Source organism: Piliocolobus tephrosceles, chromosome 9 (genome assembly GCF_002776525.5).
Source record: "Piliocolobus tephrosceles isolate RC106 chromosome 9, ASM277652v3, whole genome shotgun sequence".
Lineage (NCBI taxonomy): Eukaryota > Metazoa > Chordata > Mammalia > Primates > Cercopithecidae > Piliocolobus > Piliocolobus tephrosceles.
Window position 1 is genome coordinate 113999932 of NC_045442.1, and position 23579 is coordinate 114023510.

General features: G+C 39.8%; 1 protein-coding gene across 3 annotated transcripts in view; it reads left to right on the forward strand.

Moving 5' to 3' along the window:
- The window catches only part of ST8SIA6 (ST8 alpha-N-acetyl-neuraminide alpha-2,8-sialyltransferase 6), a 144188-nt gene that overhangs the window by 113622 nt on the left and 6987 nt on the right, over positions 1–23579 (forward strand). For 2 of the 3 annotated variants that reach the window (XM_023223269.2, XM_023223270.2), the window contains 3 exons: positions 14802–14946; positions 19292–19404; positions 23124–23216. In XM_023223269.2, the coding sequence (XP_023079037.1) occupies positions 14802–14946; positions 19292–19404; positions 23124–23216 (351 nt within the window). The remainder of the gene's footprint in view (positions 1–14801; positions 14947–19291; positions 19405–23123; positions 23217–23579) is intronic. The other variant, XM_023223271.2, reaches the window with a different exon arrangement.

A 23579-nucleotide genomic window follows, 5' to 3' on the forward strand; every position in this document is an offset into this window, starting at 1 on the left:
ATAGATAGATAGATAGATAGATAGATAGATAGATAGATAGATAGATACATACATACATACATACATACATAGATACATAACATAGATAGAAGATAGATAGGTAGATGATGGATTGATAGGCTGTTGATTCTATTTTTCTGGAGAGCCCAGACATACATAGCTATTGTTCTCTCTTAACTGGCATCTTGGTTATCTATTGCTGCATAAGAAACTGTCCCCAAACTGATGGCTTGTTTGTTTTCATTGATTTCATATTCTCTCTCAGTTTCGTGGGCTGCCTGGGCTCAGCGGGGGAATTCTTTTGTTGTTGTTGTTGTTGTTACTGTTTTTGAGACAGGATCTCACTTTGTCACCCATACTGGTGTGCAGTGGCACCATCACAGCTCACTGCAACCTTGACATCCTGTGATCAAGCAATCCTCCTGCCTCAGCCTCCTGAGTACCTGGGACAGCAGGAACATGCCACCAAGCCCAGCTAATTTTTGCATTTTTTTGTAGAGATGGGATTTCCCTATGTTGCCCAGGCAACTCCTGGGCTCGAGCGATCCTGCCACCTCAGCAAGGTGTTGGAATTACAGATGTGAGCCACCACACCCAGCCCAGGGAACTCTTAATGGAGGGCTTTCATAGGGTTGCAGTCCACTGGAGTCATCTGAGAGCTTGCCTGAGCTGGACGTCCAAGATGTGACACTCACATATCAGTTAAGTTACCACTGACTGCTTGCTAGGAATTCAGCTAGGGCCGCCATCTAAAGGATCTTCAAAGGAGCCTCCACATGTGACTTGAGCTTCTTGCAGCTCAAGAAGACTCAATTCCTTGGGGGAATGGCTGGATTTCTTGGGGAAGTGTCCAGAGAATGAATGTTCCAAGAGATCCAGGCAGAAGCCACAATACTTTTTATGATCTAGCACTGGAAATCCCAGAATGTCACTTCTTCTGTAGTATTCTACTGGTTCAAGTACTTTCTAAGGCCAGCTCCAATTCAAGGGGAGGAATTTTAGGTTTAATTTCCTGACATATGCATGTAGGGAGAGAACGAGTTGATGGTGGCCACTGCAACACTGGGTCATTGCCTATCCTTCTCACTGATCGGTGGGATCTTTCTGCAGACCCACCAATCTATCCTCACTGAAGCCGGGATGCACATCCTAAAATGCATATCCCATGTGTCACTTCCATAACTAAGACCCTTCAATGCTTTGCCCTTTCCCATAAAAGAAATCCATATTGTTGACTCTGTGATGCCTATAAAACTCTTGCTGTACTTCTCCAGCATTCTCCACCTAGTTCTCCATCTCCCAAGTCACACAGGATTTCTTTCAGAATTTTGCACATTCCATGCTCTCTCTCTCTCCTCCCGTCTTTCACATTCCCTCCTGCCTGCTTCTCAGACAGTCTTTACTCCTCCATCTCCTTCTCTTGCCTCACCTGGCTAGTTCTGTTTATCTTTAAGTTTTCAGCTTAAGCTTTGTGTCTTGTGGGGAGCCATCCCCAAACTTTGGGTGGCTTAGGTACCTTCCAACGTGCTCTTGACCCCATGGCTGGCCCAGTTCCTTGGGCTTGTGTGACTGTGGAACTGGACTCAGCCAAACTTGCTTGTACTTTGCTTTATTATGGAGCCAGCAAAATATAAACACAGGATTAAGGATTCAAGAGAGTGGATTGTCCCACTCAGAGCAGCACCTGAAGTGCTCCAGGCATCTCAGTCTCAAAGGTCCACTGTTGTGACAAGAGGAAGCGAGCTTTTGTGCTGCAGTCTCACCCCTCCCAGCTCCCTCTGTGAAGCCTCAGAGGTATATAGTAGGCCTGGCCTAGCCCAACTCTTCCCTCCTCCTCCCCCTGTTGCAGTGTAGACTGACGGCACCGCGTTCTAATTGTCTGCTGTTGTCTCTCTCCCACTAGCTAAGAGTTCTCCATGGGATGTTCTCTTTTTTTTCTGTTACATTCCTAGTAGTAAGAACATTAGTAAGTGCTTGATTTGTTTATCCATTCATGTCCACATGAATTATATTTGTTCTTCTGGGTATTTCCATCCTAACTTTTTGCAGGAGTTTGTCTTGGGTTTACCCAGCCCCAAGCAATCTGTTGCCTGGGCAGGGATTTCCACCCCTAGCCTTGACTCCATGCACTCTAGTTTCCAACCTGCAGCCCCTTAACCTGTGTCTGGCTGGGTCTTCCCTGGCCCTTGCGAGGGAGGGATTTGGGCACTGTTTCCCTCTTTTATTATGCACATAGCTGTGGATATTCAGCACAGCTTAAGAATATTTGATCACAATTTCCAAAATTTCCGAAGATGTAGACATTTTCCCATGAAGGACAGATGATATGGTTTGGCTGTGTCCTCACTTAAATCTCATCTTGAATTGTAGCTCCCCTAATGCCCATACGTTGCGGGAGGGACCCAGTGGGAGATAATTGAATCACTGGAGTGGTTTCCCCCATACTGTTCTCATGGTAGTAAATAAATCTCATGAGATCCGATGGTTTTATTAGAAAAGAGATCCAGGTGGTTTCACTTGGCTCTCCTTCTCTCTTTGCTTGCCACCACGTGAGATGTGGCTTTCCTCCTCCTTGCCTTCTGCCAGGATTGGGAGGCCTCCCCAGCCATGTGGAACTGTGAATCCATTAAACCTTCTTTCCTTTGTTAATTACCCAGTCTCGGGTATGTCTTTATTAGCAGCGTGAAAACTTCTAATACAACAGAGTTTATTCATGTCTTGTAACAGTGACTGCGTGGGCTTTCTTCTTGACTTTTACCCCCCCTGTGCATCTTTGCCATGGTTTATTTGTGCGTATGTCAGACAACAATTACAGGAATGTAGGGCAGTATTAAGAGCACACAGCTATTAAGACTAGACTGCCTGCATCCAAGTCTCAGTAATGTTGTTAGCTAGCTGTGTGACCTCAGGCAAGTAACTTCACCTCTCTGACCCAGCTTCTACATCTGAAAGATGGGGACAACAACAGTGATGATAATGTGCTTCCCTCATAAGGCTCTTATAAGGATTAAATAATATATAAAGTGCTTGGAAGAGTGCTTGAGACAGTAAAACCATGCATGTATTTATTATTATTATTTGTGCATCTATAGACATGAGCCTCAAACACACGTTTCCCTTTTTACGCTCCTATCTGAACCTCTGTCTGGCGTCTCTCTTTCTGGGCCTTTTCTGTGGAAAGTTCTGTCTGTGTAAACCTGTTCCTCTGTGATCATGTGTTTGCATTTCTGTCTATTTCACGTGTCTCTATATCCTTGGTTTCTGTGGGTGACTGTCTTTTGCCTTCTGTCTTCATCTCTTCTGTTTTTCTCAGGGCTCTCTTTCGTGTTTTATTTCATGTATCCATCACTTTTCTTTCCTCCTCTGTTTCATGAAATGTTCAACTATTTCTTCTTTTTTTTCCTTGGTTTCTGCACAGTCTTAGTTTGCTCTTTCTCTTTAACCTCTCCACCCCTCTTCTGCAGGTATCAATAACATCAGAGCTGAAATTTAGAAACTATTTTCTGAGCTCATTAAATAGTTTTCTATTCCCTTTTCAAACATTTATGAGCTTATGAATACAATATTTTCTATGGCTCTCTAGGGGGGAATCAAATTGTTTTTTGCTTGCACAACCGTCTATTGATTTTTCTTCCTGTGGTTCAGTGACCCTTTGTAGAGAAAAGACTCCCTCTATCTTGCTGACCTTTCTTTCTGGACCATAGTTAACAGCCATTGTTCACCTTTGTTGCCTTGTTCAGAGGCTTCTTCCATCTTCTGCTTCTCATCTACGTTGTGCTGTCCCAGGAGCAAGATGAGGAGAGGCTGGGGGTCCGGGTCATTCTTTGGCATATCCCCAGAGCCTACCACAGTGCAAGGCACCTGGGATGCCCTTGATGAATATTTGTGAAAGGAATGAATTCATTTGGGAGTACTGAGGTTTAGGGGAGGACCAAGAAGAGCATCTCATATTGAGCCATTATCATAACGGCGTGCTGCCTTTGTCATTCTTATTTATTTTTATTTTTTGAGGGGGTGTCTCTGTCGCCCAGGCTGGAACGTGGTGGCATCATCTCAGCTCACTGCAGCCTCCGTCTCCTGGGTTCAAGTGATCCTCCCACCTCAGCCTCCTGAATAGCTGGGACTACAGGCACCCGCCACCATGGCTGGCTAATTTTTGTATTTTTAGTAGAGACGGGGTTTCACCACATTGGTGAAGCTGGTCTCAAACTCCTGACCTCATGATCCGCCCGCCTTGGCCTCCCAAAGTGCTGCGGTTATAGACATAAGCCACTGTGCCCGGGCTGTTCTTTCCACCTACTAAATATATCTCAAGTCTCCTTCCTCCTCTTTTCAATTCTAAAATTACTCGTTTCATGTAGGCCCTTTTAATCTTTAATTAGGTGACTCTAGCAAAAGCCTCGCAGCCAATTACCAGCTGACTTTCCTCCCTCTGATCTCCTTCCACTGCCATCCATCCTATACGACCCAAAGAATTATCCTCAAACACAGGTTTATTCATTCAATGAGGAAATATCTACCAAGTGCCTCCTGTGCTGGGTGCTATGTTGAAAGCTTCATCACAAAATCTCCCCTAACTCCCATGTTGGTTAAGTGCTCCTCCCCTGTGCTGCTCTCACAGCCTCACATTATGGTGAAATGATACTTAAATACCAGTGATGCTTTGTGTCTGTCTCTCTTAATACACTTAAGCTCCCAGAGGGCAAGGCCCATTCATGTTTTATTCATATTTGTGTTTAATACTTTGCAAATTGTAACACCACGACCTTGGGCCATGGCCATCACTGCTGGCTGCTCAGTGAATGTGGGCTGAATTGCTGTATATATCGGTCTTTGTCTCAGTCAGCTTGGGCTGCTGTCACCAAATGCCATAGACAGGGGGCTTTAACAACTCACATTTATTTCTCATGGTTCTGGAGGCCGTGAAGTATAAGATCAGGGTGCCAGCATGGTTCCGGTACGTTCTGGGGGAGGGCCCTCTTCTGGGTTACAGACAGCCAGCTTCTTTTTTTTTTTTTTTTTTGAGATGGAGTCTTGCTCTGTTGCCCAGGCTGGAGTGCAGTGATGTGGTCTCCACTTACTGCAACCTTTGCCTCCTGGGTTCAAGCGATTCTCCTGCTTCAGCCTCCCACATAGCTGGGATTACAGGTACCTGCCACCACACCTGGCTAATTTTTTGTATTTTTAGTAGAGACGGGGGTTTCACCATGTTGGCCAGGCTGGTCTCGAACTCCTGACCTTGTGATCCACCTGCCTCGGCCTTCCGAAGTGATGGGATTACAGGCATAAGCCACTGTGCCCGGTCCCAGCTTCTTACTCTAACCTCACATTTATCAGAGCTCCACCTTCAAGATCCTAATCACCTCCCAAAGACCTCACCTCCTAATACCATCGCACAGGGGCTTTGGGTTTCAACATACTTATTTTGGGGAGACACAAGCATTCAGTCCATATCAATCCTCATTCTGTATCTTGAAGCTACAGAAGTTAAATCTAATTATTCCTTTACCTTATGGTCCTTAAAATATTCAAAGAGAACTATTGAATCCCCTGAATCTGCTCTTCTCCAGCCGGGACGTTATTAGTTCTTCAACTACCATGGATTTCAATCTGTTCCCTCCAGACAGGCCTTGGTTTGTCAATTGCCTTTGAAAGTAAAGCTTCCACAACAGACCCAAGCACACCAGGCATGGTTTTGAACCTTACAGAGTAGCACGTGTCTCTCTCTTCCCTTTGTAGGCACGATTCCTTTAAATATGCAGTTTCAGATCACGCTTGAAGTTTGGAAAGCCAGTGCACACTACTGGGTTCTAGAAAGTCAAGCGAAAGCCTGTAAATCTTCTTCTTGCCTTCAATGGCCTGTAACCAGAGATGACTTGTTCTCAACCTCCAATACCAAAGTATTCTTTCTCTCTCACCTTCTCCAGGCCTTGCCTCCCATAACTGCACAACACAAGCCCAGAGGCAAACACACAGACTCCTGCAAAGTCTAGAGCAGTCACTGGGACATGAAGACTGTGTGTGGAGGCTGGGCAGCGAGGGTGCAGGGGGTGGGTCTTCTACTCTGTGTGACAGCAGTGGAAAGGCCCCTTGAGCCCAAAAAGCTCTTTTATTTTTTGTTAAGGAAGTTCTTCCAAATACAAACTTGGGAAATCTAGAAAAATATTTTGGGTTGTAAGATACGGTGGCTCAGGTAAGAACATTTTAATTTCCCCCATTGCACACCATGGTTTTGTTGGAAATAAATTTTTGGTGCCACAAAAGAAATAGCACTCAAACATAAATTTTCTCAGCAAGGCAATTTTACTTCTATAGAAGGGTGTGTCTCATGAATGGAGCAATGGCGAGAGCACACCTGAACAAGGGAGGGGAAGGGGTTCTTATCCCTGACACAGGTAGCTCATACTGCTGTGACATTCCCCTGTCAGCTAGGGTTGGACCACACAGTCTAAGCTAATTCCGATTGGCTGTTTTAAAGAGAGCAGGGGTACGAGCCAGAGTGGCAGGGTGAGCAGTTTTGGCAGGAAAGACAGTTTACAGAACAGGTGACTAAAGGTGACTTAGGTCACAGCAGGTGACCAGAGGAATAGATGTGAACTACTAATTGCAACTGGTAGGAAGGTTGTTTACTGAAACTAGGGGCAAGGAGACAAGGAGAACAAGGAAGTTAAACTTTAAAATGGAGAACAAAGAACTGAACACACTGACATACTGATTCTTTGAAGAGAAACTTAGAACTCACTGTATTTAACAGTTCTTTGCAGTGCAAGCCCTGGCAGTGGCTTTAGAGGAAGAGTTTGAATTCTGGGTTTGAATCTTTGCTTTGCTACTTACTGCCTTACAAATCATCTCTAAACCTTTTTATTTTCCTTCCTACTGGATCACAAACACTATAAAGGCAGAGACAATGCTTAATTTATTGACCAATGTGTAGCCAGCACTTCTCATAGAGCTCAATATTTAATAGGTGCTAAATAAATATGAATGAGTGAATGAATATGTCATATGTGACCTTCTTAACTTTATTATCCTAGGTTATCCTCATCTATAAAATGAGAATATTAATTGCATCTATTGTGTAGGGCTATTAGGGCTTAAGTGAAATGATCTACGTAAAATATTTAGCATGCAGTGAGAATGCACTAAATGTTGGTTATTGTTATTATTATTGGTCAATCCATGAATTACGTGTCAAATAGGGCAAGAAGAGAGGCAAAAAAAGGGGGCATCAACAGGAGAGAGGCAAGTGCTGGATTGTTGGCTTATGTATGTTATGTTTTCATGAAGAAAAAGAAATGTGGCTGTTTTAGAAGTGGTTTGGATGGTAAATAAATCCTCTGACTTTCTGCTGGTGCTTACATTTTAAAACTCTTTTTTGTAGGACCCTCATTAGAAACACAGAAAATGAATTCTGGAAAGGTAGCTCTTTATCAATACCTGGACAGTGCCTGCAGCCTCTACCTTATGGGAACTTTTTCACATCTCATTAGGGAGGCTCAGAGTTTAACAAACAGTAGAGGTGCCTGGGAGTCATGGGTTTGGGCCTTTAGTTCGTTAGTATTCAGGTGACCTGGGTCTGTGAACAGTAAGCCTTAAGTACTTGTTAACACTTCATGGAAATCCAGGAAGCACTGAATTTAGAACTGAAGAAGAATTTTAACCTGAGACTTGAAACAAATAAAAACAAACAAAAACAAAAGAAACAGAAAAAGAAAATAGCACCTACAGTGAAAAAAAAACAAAAAGGAACTTTTACAATTTTAATAAAGATCCCTTTCTCAAAAGGAATTTGTAATGCAAAGATGATTTGACATCTAGATGCAAAGGTGATTTTGCAGATTTTCGATTCCATCTTTATAGATCCAGGTGAAAAGCATTAAGTCAGATTCTCCCAGAACCAACCTACTCCTTGAAAGTTAAGCATTTTTCAAAGTATATGAACTCTCCTGAATTCTAGAACTCGGTGCAGTACAGAAAGTCCCAATTCTTTCCTAGGGGGATGGAGGGCAGTGTATTCTCTTTTGAACGTGGGTTGCACGGAGGAAATTGCTCAAGGTAGAATGCAAGAAGAGTTAGACTCTCATCAAGCCAGAGGCTTCTTTTCAGTTTATTTTAGGGCACATTGTTCAGGTCACCTGATAATCCTGCTCCCATAGGGCAGCTTATATATCTTCCATGTAAAAGGAGAAACTCAAATGCCTCAGTTATACAGGCTTTGAAGCATTTATATGAAAGTTGCATGGTAGCCTTTGAATTGAATCTAGGTAGGTTTTCAGCAAGATGCTACCAGCAATACTTCGGGAGCAACAACCTATGCTATGGTGGTACCATTTTGGAAAGCATTCTAGGGGAAGAGGCTTAGATAATGGCATTTCCCCAATTACAACATACTCTAGTGTAAACTGCAGAGAACTGAATGTCAAAACACAAAGGTTTGAGTTGTTTACAACCTGCAGGCTTTGGTCATATAACTTACCCTCTCTCAACCCCAATTTTCTCATCTTTAAAATGGGAATAATAGCCAGGCATGGTGGCTCATGCCTGTAATCCCAACACTTTGGGATTTTAGGGGTGATGAGAAATAGAGTAATAGAGATAAAAATTCCATTTAGTTTTATTTGTTGTAAGAGCAACACTGGCTCTTACTCTCTGCCACATGGATGAGCTGGAAAGTGACAAAGAGCGTACACTTATCACTCCGCCACTGCACACAAAAGCTGGAAAAGTCCCCTTAGCCTGTGACATCTTAGATTATAATTCTGATATTTTTCCTGGGAGATTATAACGAGTGCTTTGGGGTTGAATGTTGATTTTTGATAGTGAGATCTTCAAAAGTTGCAAGGGGAATGGCTAAACCAACTCTGGTACATCCATACCACGGCAATAAAGAACAATCTGCTGCTACACAAGGTATATTAGTCTGTTCTTGCACTGCTCTAAAGAAATACCTGAGATAGGCCGGGCGCGGTGGCTGAAGCCTGTAATCCCAGCACTTTGGGAGGCTGAGACGGGCGGATCACGAGGTCAGGAGATCGAGACCATCCTGGCTAACATGGTGAAACCCCGTCTCTACTAAAAAATACAAAAAACTAGCCGGGCAAGGTGGCGGGCGCCTGTAGTCCCAGCTTACTCGGGAGGCTGAGGCAGGTGAATGGTGTGAACCCGGGAGGCGGAGCTTGCAGTGAGCTGAGATCTGGCCAGTGCACTCCAGCCTGGGCGACAGAGCGAGACTCCATCTCAAAAAAAAAGAAAAAAAAAAAAAAGAAATACCTGAGATGGGCTAATTTATAAGGAAAGAGGTTTAATTGGCTTACGGTTCTGCAGGGTGTACAGGAATCATGGCTGGGGAGGCCTCAGGAAACTCACAATCCTGGCGCAAGGCAAAGAGGAGGCACGCACATCTTACGTGACTGGAGCAGGAGGAAGAGAGAGAAGGGGGAGGTGCTACCCACTTTGAAACAACCAGATCTCGTGAGAACTCAGTCACTATCATGAGAACAGCAAGGGGGAAATCCACCCCAATGATCCAGCCACCTCCCACCAGGCCCCTCTTCTAACGCGGGACTACAATTCATCATGAGGTTTGGATGAGGACACAGACCCAAACCATATCATACGGCAATATGAATCTCAAAAAACTTTTAGGCTGTGTGAAAGAAGTCTTACATAAAAGCATACATGTAGGCCAGGCATGGTGGTTCACGTCTATAATCCCAGCACTTTTGGAGGCGGAAGCAGGCAGATCATCTAAGGTCAGGAGTTCGAGACCAGCCTGGCCAACATAGTGAAACCCCATCTCTACTAAAAATATAAAAATTAGTTGGGCATGTTGGCGGGCGCCTGTAATCCCAGCTATTCGGGAGGCTGAGGCAAGAGAATCGCTTGAACCTGGGAGGTGGAGGTTGCAGTGAGCTGAGATCGAGCCACTGCACTTCAGCCTGGGAGACAGAGTGAGACTCCATCTCAAAAAAAAAAGCATACATGTGATATAATTCTGTTCATATACTAGTCATATACTAGAACAGGAAAAACGAATTTGTGGTGAAAAATCATCACAAAAGTGTCCTCTGGGGCTTGGCGGAGGGTCTGGAGATAGGAAGTGTTTGGAGGTGACATGCGCTCAGATCTATAATTTACTTTGAATTGCAGCAAGTACAACTATAAAATTGGATTAATGGACAGATACACAATAAGGCAAAAATAGTGAAAAGTTAATTGTCAAATCTAGCTGCTGGTTATTCAAGTGTTTATTGTCCAGTTCTTTTAACTTTTCTATAGGTTTGGAAATTTTATACGATATTTAAAATATATAATTTCAGAAAAAGGCCCAGTGTGGTGGCTCAGGCCTATAATCCCAGCACTTTGGGAGGCTGAAGCAGGCAAATGACTTGAGGTCAGAAGTTAGAGACCAGCCTGGCCAAGGTGGTGAAACCCCATTTCTTCTAAAAATACAAAACATAAGCCAGGCAGTGTGGTGCACGCCTGTAGTCCCAGTTACTTGGGAGGCTGAGAATCTCTTGAGCCTGTGAGATGGAGGCTGCAGTGAGCCGAGATCCCACCACTGCACTCCAGCCTGGTCAACACAGTGAGACTCTATCTAAAAAAAACTTTCAGCAAAAACTCTATTAATATTTTTAAAAAGCATAAGAGGAGATCTGATTTAGTGTTTTTGGTGATGCAATATTCTTGTAGGCACTGAATATCCTTAGAGAAATTACTTGCCAAAGGTTAATGAGGATTTATTATGTTGCCTTTTCTCAAAATGCTGGATAAAAGAGCCATTACAATTATACACAAGTAAGAATTTCTGAATTTGCAATATGTCACACAAATTTTTATCAAATTAAACGTATAATTAAAAACTACTTAGTATCATGTTTTTCACTACATACCATTTGTTTTCATCTTTTTCTTTTGTTAATCTCCATGAACCATCTTTTTTAAACGGTAGGTTGTAAAATACAAAAAGAAACAATAAGTGGGCGACAGAATCCAATTAAGAAGGACATACTATTTTAATGAATATTGTAACTTATTTAAGTCAACTGATAAGAAGTATTGTTAAACACCTTAACTTTGAGGTGCAAATATCACACTTACTTTTCATGCCTTGAGAATTACTGGAGTTCAGAAGACTAAATTTTAGATGACCTTGACAAATTAGAGCGTTGTATTTTTTCAAAAGGGCAAAATTCAGTAGAAACATGTATGGAAGCTTACTCTTAGGGACCAAACCAATAATAGAAGTGTGGGCTGAGGACGGACTATTTCTAATGACTCACTACCATCAACATTTCGTGCTGAATATTCACTGACTCTTGTCTTATGACTGGATCCGGCTTGGATACAGATTTTTCAGTAATATGGAGAAATAAGTTGAGGTTTAAAGATAAATGAGATGACTAAAATCATGAAAAACTGGTCGTATGAGGAAAACCTGAGAGAAGGGAAAATTCTGTAAACTCTTCAAGACCAAAAAAGGCTAAAGCTTTGCCTGATCTCCACTTTCAAGTACGTGAAGTATTTTTATAAGGAGATTCTAGGAAAACCTAACAAGTAAAATGGATTTACATTGAAACATAGTTGCATTGTGCAAATGCAGAAATCTCTCTGACTTTAAGGTTGATTAAACCCTGGAACAATTATCAAGAGACTTTAAGGAATCTACATCGTTGGAGAATTGAAGAAATGAAATATGAATTCTAAGTAGTTCTGCGTGCACCTGCCAGAGGTTGGAGGTTAAGTCAGATGATCCTTGAAAGCACTTCCTAGGGCTACATTCTAATAATAATGTTTCACTCCATGGTAATCATTTTGAAATGTAGCTTGGTATTTATGCTTCTCTGGGCTTTCTATAAGGAATGGCAACTTTAAATTCGCCTCAGTTAAAAATTCACTGTATTAGATATTTCTTTTTTTATTGGACTTATAATAAATGATTATGTATTGTTTTAGTGACTGTGATACTGTTCTTAGTTTCTGTATTTTATAATTATTATAAAATCATTAAAATGAATCCTCTCATTTTTTGTTTTTAGTGTTATAACAGTATCATCAGAAGAAACTTTGTATTTTTAAAAATTACATTCATGAGCATTTTCTATTGATAAGAAGGTTCCTGCCTGAGTATAAGTATGTTTAACTGCTTTGCCATTGATCTTGCCAAGTCACCATGCTACCATCCAGGGCCAGTTAGAAGTCTAGTGAGATTTAAAAAAAAAAAAAAAAAAAAAAAAAACTACCAGGTGCAGTGGCTCATGCCTGTAATCCCAACACTTTGGGAGGCTGAGAGCACAGATTACTTGAGGCCAGGAGTTCAAGACCAGCCTGGCCAACATGGTTGGACCCTGTCTTTACTAAAAATACAAAAATTAGCTGGGCATGGTAGCAAGTGCCTGTAGTCCCAGCTACTCAGGAGGCTGAGGCAGGAGAATTGCTTGAACCTGGGAAACGGAATTTGCAGTGAGCTAGATTGTGCCACTGCACTGCAGCCTGAGGGACAGGGCAAGACTCTGTCAAAAAAAAAAAAAAAAAAATTGGCTTTTGTTGCAATTGCTTTTAATGTTTTTGTCATGAAGTATTTGCCCGTGCCTATCTCCTGAATGGTATTGCCTAGATTTTCTTCTAGGGTTTTTATGGTTTTGGGTTTTACATTTAAGTCTTTAATCCACCTTGAGTTTATTTTTGTATAAGGTGTAAGGAAGGGGTCCAGTTTCCGTTTTCTGTATATGGCTAGCCAGTTTTCCTGGCACCATTTATTAAATAGAGAATCCTTTCCCCATTGCTTGTTTTTGTCAGGTTTTTTGAAGATCAGATGGTTATAGATGTGTGGTGTTATTTCTGAGGCCTCTATTCTATTCCATTGGTCTATATATCTGTTTTGGTACCAGTACCAGGCTGTTTTGGTTACTTTAGCCTTGCAGTGTGAAGTCAGGTAGCGTGATGCCTCCAGCTTTGTTCTTTTTGCTTAGGACTGTCTTGGCTATATGGGCTCTTTTTTGGTTCCATATGAAATTTAAATTAGTTTTTTTGAAGAATGTCAATGGTACTTTGATGGGAATAGCACTGACTCTATTAATTATTTTGAGCAGTATGGCCATTTTCACAATATTGGTTGTTTCTATCCATGAGGATATAATGTTTTGTCATTTGTTTGCGTTCTCTGTTATTTCCTTGAGCAGTGGTTTGTAGTTCTCCTTGAAGAGGTCCTTCACCTCCCTTGTAAGCTGTATTCCTAGGTATTTTATTCTCTTTGTGGCAGTTGTGAATGGGAGCTCATTCATGATTTGGCTCTCTGCTTGTCTATTGTGGGTGTATAGAAATCCTTGTAATTTTTGCACATTGATTTTAAACTACAGAGCTTCTGCATAGCAAAAGAAACTAGCATTAGAGTGAACAGGCAACCTACAGAATGGGATTTTTGCAATCTACCCATCTGACAAAGGTCTGATATCCAGGATCTACAAGGAATTTAAACAAATGTACAAGAAAAATGAAACAACCCCAGGATGTGAACAGATACTTCTCAAAAGAAGACATTTATGCAACCAACAAACATGAAAAAAAGCTCATCATCAATGGTCACTAGAGAATGCAAATCAAAACCACAATGAAATACCATCTCACATCAGTCAGAATGGCGATTGTTAAAAAGTCAAGAAATAACACATTGGGAGGCTGAGGCAGGCAGATCACTTGAGGTCAATAGTTCGAGACCAGTCTGGCCAACATGGTGAAACCCTCTCTCTACTAAAAAAAATCAGCGAGGCCTCGGTGGTGCACATGTGTAATCCCAGGTACTCAGGAGGCTGAGGCAGGAGAATCACCTGAACCCAGGAGGCGGAGGTTGCAGTGAACCTGAGATCATGCCACTGCACTCCAGCGTGAGAGAGAGAGACTCTGTCTCAAAAAATAAAAAAATAAAGTCAAGAAATAGATGCAGTTGAGGCTGTGGAGAAATAGGAACACTTTTACACTGTTGGTGGGAATGTAAGTTAGTTCAACCATTGTGGAAGACAGTGTGACGATTCCCCAAGGATCTAGAACCAGAAATACCATTTGACCCAGCAATCCCATTACTGGGTATATAGTTAAAGAAATACAAATCATTCTACTATAAAGGCACATGTACACGTATGTTTACTACAGCACTGTTTACAATAGCAAACACATGGAACCAACCCAAATGCCCATCAATGATAGATTGGACAAAGAAAATATGGCACATATACATCATTGAATACTATGCAGCCATAAAAAGGAATGAGATCATGTCCTTTTCAGGGACATGGATGAAGTTGGAAGCCATCATCCTCAGCAAACTAACACAGAAACAGAAAACCAAACGCCAGATGTTCTCACTCATAAGTGGGAGTTGAACAATGAGAACACATGGACACAGGGAGGGGAATATCTCACACTGGTACCTGTTGGGGGTAAGGGAAGGGAGAGCATTAGGACAAATATCTAATGCATGTGGGGCTTAAAACAGCAAACGACCATGGCACATGTATACCTATGTAACAAACCTCCTTGTCTGGAATTTAAAGTACAATTAAAAAAAAAATTAAAAAGAAATTAAGACTAAAGGAGAGACAAAAAAAGATTAAGAAAGAGAGTCAGTCCCAATCCTCAAGGGATTTAGAGCCTGGAGGAAAAATAACAAAGTCATCTTTGTGAATAATCGTCTTCTTTTTGAAAGTCAGTCTGGCAAAATCCTCTTTTGCATCATGCATTGTGGTGTCTATTTTCAGTTTCTTAATCTTATACCTTGGCTTCCTTTTTATTCTTTTCCTTTGCAGAGCAAAACTTGCTTCCTGCTGTGATGCTGTTCAAAACTTTGTTGTTTCTCAGAATAACACTCCAGTTGGGACTAACATGAGTTACGAGGTGGAAAGCAAAAAGGAAATCCCAATTAAAAAGAACATTTTTCATATGTTTCCAGTGGTAAGTAAAGATTTGTGGTGGGTTGTGTTACCATTCCAGGTGAATTTTCTTTTACTTTAAGCTGTAACTTACAATTATGATGGAATCAATTAAAATACCATATTGTTTTGTTGTATAAAATTTGGATAATGGGCCATTTTTTAAAAGGGCCATTTTGAATGCAGTGTGGCTCTGTAGGGAAGGATTATTTATATCTTAAATGATAAGCTCTTCCAGTCCCGAGTCTTCCAGACTCTTCTTCGAATGAGATGAGACGCTTGGGCTTCCTGCTTAGTAATCACTGAGGCTTGTGAAGACGGCCATTTTTCACCTCAAATGAGATTCTTCCAATTGTCAGTTATGGTGACTAAATCAATTCCTTCACAAGGAACGGTGCGTTTATGTGGCTCATCTTTGGGAAGTAAATAGGTGAGGATTTATAGTCAATAAACGTACCCACCATAAGATAGAGATTGTTGTCTGCTGTGTTCACTGATATATCCCAAACCCCTAGAACATTTCCCAGTGTGTATATGCATTCACTACCTATTTGTAAAATTAGAAAAATGAGTAATGATAGGATAAAAAGCCACTTCACACAGTGAGGAGAAACTTGACCCTTAATACAAATCCTCACTTGGGGAAATTTTGGTTCTGAGGAACATAAACATCTCATTGCTTCTAAACATACGCTCTCCAGCATCTTTCTACGATTCCATTGAAAAGCAATTAGACCATGTCAAGATGGTCAAAACGGGATCCCTCTACATATGCAGTATACTAACTGTAGGATATGAAATTCTTACAGTTTTCTTTTGTTGGAACTTTGACCTCTTTCAGCTAATTTTTGTTGCTCATGTAAGTTGTTCCCATTTTTTTTTTTTTTTACGTTAGGATTCAGAGGAAGAATAACTTGTTGAGTATGAGTGAGAAATAAATAGAAAATGATAGAGAAAAAATACTGTGTATTTTCTGGAAGAAAAAGGGGACAAAAAATGTAACTCATAAAACATTCTCATGATGTCCTGAAATGACCAGTGATTGAAAAGATGGTAAGGAAAGAGTATTTATCTTTCCTATTAGGGAAAGCCTTGGAAAGTTTGACAGTGAACACTTTCACTCATTCATCCATTCAGGTTTTGCCAGTGTCTGCCATGTTTTCCACTGACCAGAAGAGAGGAGCAGCAACTGCTTTACCCTCATTTGGCCCTTTGACAGGATTCACTTAATACAGGCCTGATAATTATGTATGCCACTGGGAACTGCATCCACTTTCCAAATTTATACTGGTTGTTTTTTTTTTTTTTTTTTTAAACTGAGGAGAGGAAATTCTGCAGTCAATACAGCACCCATTGCAGCACCGGGTCCCTTTTTTTGTGTTGCTCCAGCTTCTCCTTTCATGGACAGGGCTTGTGGTGGAGATGTCCTCTTTCCCACTTTGCTTTACTCTGCCCTTCTGCATGCAGCTCTCCGGAACGAACTGCTGGGCACACAAGAAGATCGCATTAAATGTTTTGATGAAATGATGTGGAGCCACTTCCTCCACAAACTTTGCTAAGTTACTTGCAGAGAAAAAACCAAAACTTGATTTTCAACCAGAGTGGGCAATGATCAGGCAGTGGAGTGTGCAAATTTGCATTTTCTTAGGAGGTTTATTTAAGGAAATGTTGAGGTTTGTAATTTATTTAAATTCATGTGGGACAAGAGATACTAAAGCATATAGATGTTTTCCTCCCAGTTGACCAAGAAACCAGAGAAAAACATTCATTATTGTGAGTGCATAATTTGAGATATGTTTCCTTCAGTAATCTTTTCTATTTTACACCATAAAGAGCCTATTTGCATTTTTGCATCCTACCCTATCTATAAAATTCAGAATTTATGGTGGCACCATTTAGTAGATACTGGCTGAAGACATCTTGAGCTAGAAGTTCAGTGACATGAAATAGCCTGAGGTATTTGGGAACCATTCATTTAAGAGCCAATCACTCTGCTAGCCATTGCAGATATAACAAGGAATAAGATACATAATTATACATCATTAAGTTATCATTTGAATCCATGGAATTGTGAGAAACGATCATGTGTAGTGGTTTAGAGCAGGTACTCTGGGGCAAACTGTCTGGGTTCCTATCCCAGTTCTGCCACTTTCTGTCTGTTACTTGGACTCTTGCCTCCATTTTCCCATCTGTAAAATACTCAGAAGGTTGCTGTGTAGGTTAAATGTGCTAACAAAGTATGTGTTTGAAATAGTGCCTCTTGCTTAAAAAGCGCAATATGACTTTTACATTTCAAAGACAAACCCACAAAGAGAGTTGTACTGAAACCGAGTTTCTTTGCTAGTTGGGCAGCTCCCAGAGCCAGCATCAGGGGCAGACAGCAGTCACGGTGGTTCTGGGGCATCTTCTGTCACTGTGGGCTGCTCAGAACCACGTGGGCCCTGGACTGTTGCCAATGGGGCTGGTAAAATGACTTTGGCAAGGGTGACGTGCCTTGATTTTGTAAACTTTGCCAAATTCAGTGGCGTCAATACCCCCATCCTGGACACTTTTTAGTGACCAATGGTTTATAAAACCAACTCACAAAATTCCTGAATATTTACCGGTGGCCCCTTCAATGCTTACAGGCCAGGGTCAGGTTCGTTCTGCGCACGTGCAGTCAATTAATTACTGTGATACCGGTTTTGCAAAATAAATAAGATTTATTCACAAAGCCACCTTTTTGTGTGAAGGGTGAAGAGCTTGTTGAAGTGTGTGAAGTGTGTGTATGTGTGTGTGTGAAGATGGGAGAGCTTGTTGAAGGCCATGAGATGGATATTGAAAGCCGTGCACATTGCACTATGCAAGATCGGGAGGGAAAAATGAGAGGAAATTAAAAATAACAAACAGCCTCTCTGCTCTGGAGGACTTACCCCTTAATCCTACAGACAAAATCGGTAGATCAGGACCTCGTCACTGGGAAGCATGAGCTGGTACCCCGACTGCGGGCTCGAGGTCACATTATTACTTTATGGAAGGTGACCAGGAAAGGGGAAGTATGCTATTGAATCGAAAAGTTAGATTTCGAGGCTGCAGAGAACTTGGGGAAAATAGGAAACCTTCTGGGGTAAGCAGGCCGGGTCCTAAAAGGAATAAAAAAGATTCAGGTCTTGGAAATTAATGTGAAATATGTCAGTCCAGTTGGTAGACCTCCCTGAAGCACGCTGGCTGGTCATTCGCAGAGACCGCAGGCATAAATCTAATGCCTTACTGAGCCTGAAGGTCTATTTAAGAAGCACAGGAAATTTTTGCTAAATCACGTGTTAATTTTATGCCTTAGAATAGATTTAATGCTGCTTCCTAATTTCTTTATTTTCTCTTTCTTGCTGAAAATGTCCTCGTTTATCAGAAAGGCAGAATATGGGGTTTCGCCATTCTATTTTTTTTCCTTAATTATGTGATGAAAAATACATGATACTGTATTTTGTATTATTACATTATGCCGTGTATTCTATGCTGTCTATTTCTCTCAAGAGAAATGAAACTTAGGTTCACATAATGATTTATTTTATTTTATTTTACTTATACATTTTTTTTTTTTTAATTTAAGAAACAGGGTCTTGCTCTGTCGCCCGGGCTGGAGGGCAGTGGTGCAATCACGGCTCACTGCAGCCTGGAACTCCTAGGTTCAAGTGATTCCCCTACCTCAGCCTCCCAAGCAGCAAAGACTACTGGTGCTCTTCACCAAACTCAGCCAATTTTTCTACTTTTTGTAGAGACAGGATCTTGCTTTGTTGCCCAGGCCCGTCTTAAACTCTTGGCCTCAAGTGACCCTCTCACCTCAGCCTCCCAAAGTGCTGGGATTACAGATGCGAACAACTGCACCCCGCTGGTTTTTTTGTTGTTGTTGTTTTGTTTTGTTTTTGAGATGGAGTCTCATTCTGTCACCCAGGCTGGAGTGCAGTGGTGCCATCTTGGCTCACTGCACCCTCCGCCTCCTGGATTCAAGCAATTCTCTGCCTCAGTCTCTCGAGTAGCTGGAATTACAGGTGCCCACCACCATGCCCAGCTAATTTTTTTTTTCTATTTTTCGTAGAGACGGGGTTTCACCATCTTGGCCAGGCTGGTCTTGAACCCCTGACCTTGTGATCCACCTGCCTTGGCCTCCCAAAGTGCTGGGATTACAAGTATGAGCCACTGTGCCCAGCCCCAGCTGATTATTTTATACTAAGTCATAGTAAGTTGATTAGCAAACTGGGCTGCTGCTTTTTCTTGTTCTTATTATTGTCCTTAGCATGTATAAAAAGTTAAGTTACTAGAATTAAGCTGTTGTCTATGGTTCTAAAATTAACGGTATTTCATGGTAGTTTTCCACTTTCTCCTGCTAGTCCCAGCCTTTTGTGGAGTACCCTTATAATCAGTGTGCAGTGGTCGGAAATGGGGGAATTCTGAATAAGTCTCTCTGTGGAGCTGAAATAGATAAATCTGACTTCGTTTTTAGGTAAGATCTGTCAAATTGGTTTCTTTGAAACAAAAGATCAGCTGGGTATTTCAGAGGGGGACAGTGTAAAGATATCCTTTGTATATTTTCACCTTTGAGCTCTGTTACAAAAGTCTACTAATTACCCAGGAAGTTTTTCCTGAAGTGTTATATGGCTCATGAGTTCCTCAGAATGTCAATACCAGAAGAATCAAAATGTGCTATGTTTATATATGTTCAGTAAACTCTGGGTGAAGTTGTGGTGAAAGAGGGTTTAGTACTGCCGGAACTTTCAGAGCGTTCAGCACGTTCATGGGTACCTTGGCTACCTTGGGAGGACTCCGGAGGGCAGCATGTCCCAGACTCACCTGACCTTGAAGATCTTTTTGTATTTGTTTGTTTGTTTTTGTTTTTGTTTAACAGAGCATTTCAAGGATGTTTTGTTCTTAGACAATACTTGAGAAAATGCTGATCAAGACGTTTTAAAACCATACAAACTATATCATTATTTCGTTTTCTGGCTTGCAATTTAAAAAACAAATTTGTACTGCTTCTAAGTTCTGGTCTTTTAAGATGTTTTCTATCTGAGTGTCAGCTAGCATGCAAAAATAGAAACAAAATGGTTTTTATGCGTTCCTTGTACTAATAAGCCATACCAAAGCATCTCCACTCTCTCAGTGTAATGGAAAGGTAATTCATCCGTCTGAGGATGGGTTTCAATTGAAATGCACCTTTTTAAAGAGTAAGTGGAAGTCTAGTTCTTCCTGTTTTAGGAGCACTGATTTCATACATCAGAGGAGATGCTTTGATCCTTCTTGATTTAATGCTGCCCTTTTAAGCAATTGAAAAAGAAACACGGTTTCTAGTAAACAGCTCCCTCCCAATTTTAATCTCATTTTTAAATTTTGTGCTGAAGGTAAAGATAAAGCCACAATAGACCTGACAGTGCAACAATTATTGAATGTGGTCTTCCTGATTGGTGTTAAAATGGCCAATATCTGAATGGTTTACCCATTTTGTTCAAGTACTCAGTGTGAAAAAGCCATAAGGAAGATAATTCTTCTTGCAGTAGATTTTTTATAGGCTTAAAATTCCCGAAACATCTGTGATGAGGATCAGGCCTAAACATTCATTATACTTTATAGCAAGTATAGGCAATACAATAAGTTTTGATTTAAAACCCAGAAGAAAAATATCTCAGCAGATATTTCATTTATAATTCTAAAATAATTGTCTGTTTCCTAGATTCCACATTTGCTGATGTCAACTTTTTTCTTGAATATAGAATTTCCTTTAAAGCTAGCCATTCGAACTGAAAGGTAAAATGAGGGCTGGACGTGTTTGGTGTCATTAAAATATATTTAATTTTTTTAAGTCTGTACTTATTTTGGTGCTGCATGTTGATAGTTCATAAAGCAAACTTTCATTTTTCATTTCAAAAGATTTGGAGCTATGAATTAAGTGTGTGAGGAACAAAATTAGGCAATGACTATATATACTACTGCTATATATGACTATACTTGTATATATACATATATATTACAGTAGCAATATATTTAATCACATATATACTGTAGTATACTGTAATACATATAATCTAGTAGTATTTATATGTTACATATTACACACATGTATAATATATAATACTGTATTATATATAGTATATAATATATTGTATATTATATAAATATGCAATATATAATAGTATATTGTATACTATATAATACAGTATTATATGTAATATATATTACATATGTACATATTATATAACATATGCATACATATTATACATCTATAATAACAGATACATGTATTTTGCATAAAATTATATAACAGTATATATAATTATGTATAATGTATACATGTATTGCATATTATATATACATATTATACAATAAATACAATTATATAACAGTATTATGTGTTATATATGTATAGTATGGATATACATTATATAGTACATATTATATATGCATGTTATATATAATACACATGCATATTATATATTACATATTATATATACATGTTATATATAATATATGAATATTGCATAAATTATGCATATACGTATATAATAACATATAATGCTGTTATATAATTTAAATGTAATATATATGTATATATGTATAACACATACCATGACCTATACTACTGTTTTTGTGTGTGTGTGTGTGTGTGTGTGTGTGTATAGTCTATATTCAGAAAAATACCTGGCATCAGCAAAAGTAGAATCTAGAAACACGGGCATTTAGTTTAGACTCATAAATTAAATATATACTGAGATACTTTTCTTTTAAGTTTTAGGCCAAAAATTATTGTATTTCCTCTATAAAATACCCCTCCCTATGGAGTCTCCTATGATATTCTACTAGAAATCACTTTTGATTATTCAAAAGAAAATGAGACTGTTCTAGAAAGGACATTTGTTATGGGAGGCCCACTAGTGAGGTCACTTTTATGCCCTAGTACCTATGATTAATCTTTATCATTTACTATTTACTAGTAATATTTGATTCATATTTATTTTACCAAGTTGCGGTATTTATTTTATTTTCTGACATAGCTTTTATATCAATGAGGGAAATTCATGTTTCATTCATTCATGTGTTTTATAGGACATGGTACGGCTTATTTCACCTTCAGTCATGTTATAGACCACATCAATTTTGAACAGCCTTCCTTAGGAAGCACTCAAAGATGCTCCCTTATGTTTAGCCTTACTACTTGAAATTCAGTAAATGATATTTAGAAAGTCATAACCAATTTTTCCTTTTTTGTGACAAGAATATAATTCCTCAAAATTAGAATTCTTTATTTGTTTTCCAATTTAAAAGCAAATTAGTACTCAAAGGAAGATGAGAACATCAGTATGAAAAACATCACTATAAGAACATTAGGATTTTATTTATTAACACTATAATTTGGTGACAAAACTATCCACATGGGAATCGGGAGGTTTTGATTTTTTAATGTAGTCTTTGCTTCTGGTAGACCGTATAACTTTAGTCACAGTACATCAAGGTTTTAAGAATATGCAAATTGGTGATCATACCACTATGGGAACATAATCAATAGAAATAATATAAATAACAATTTTAATAAAAGGACTGGGAACTCTTCTAAATTTAGACAAGGTGTAATTGTCATTTCTGGTTTTGATACTTATAAAAGTTATTATCCATATTGAAAGCATTGATCAAATTTGTATATTTTAGCTGGGCACAGTGGCTCATGCCTGTAATCCCGGCACTTGGGGAGGCCAAGGCAGGTGGATCACTTGAGGTCATGGGTGCAAGACAAGCCTAGCCAACATGGTGATACCCTATCACTACTAAAAATACAGAAATTAACTGGGTGCCTGCCTTTAGTCCCAGCTACTCAGGGGGCTGAGGCAGAAGAATTGCTTGAACCCAAGAGGCGGAGGTTGCAGTAAGCCCAGATAGCACCACTGCACTCCAGCCTAGGCAACAGAGCGAGACTCTGTCTCAAAAAAAAAAAAAAAAAAAAACAAAGTGTGTATTTTATACAACATTGAAATGTCAACTAAGAACTGAGTAATTACTAAAGTAAATAATTTAAAATAGAAACTAGATGGATTCTGAGGGTCTCTTGATAGCAATGATTTCTCCAACATAAGGACAATTATTTTATATATGTGTGTGTGTGTGTGTCCATATGTGTGTATACAATCTTTTTTCTACAAGTTCTATTTTGAAAATGATTTTCTTTTCAAATTTCAGGTGTAACCTCCCCCCAACCACAGGAGATGTTAGTAAAGATGTTGGCAGTAAAACAAATCTTGTGACTATAAATCCTAGTATCATAACTCTGAAGTAAGTAGCTGCAAGTTACATAACTGATCAAGAACATTTTTTCATTGTTCAATATGTTTCTCAGCTTAAGCACTAATCTTGTTGCTGAGACTGACTTGCAATACAGATGGAATGAATTTTTGGAAAAATATATAAGAATTCATTTGCAAATTGTGGCATTCTATCAAGGTTTTTGTTCATAAGAGTTATGACTCAGTTGGACTTCCAATGTCATAAGCTAATCAAATGAGAACATATTTATTTCTTCATCTCTTTTAACAATAATGAAGCCACTTTTTTCCATTTTCTTTTAGAGCATTAGCGTTACTCTTCTATCTTGGTAGCACTTTCTTGATAAAACTTACTCTATTTAGAAACTTCAGA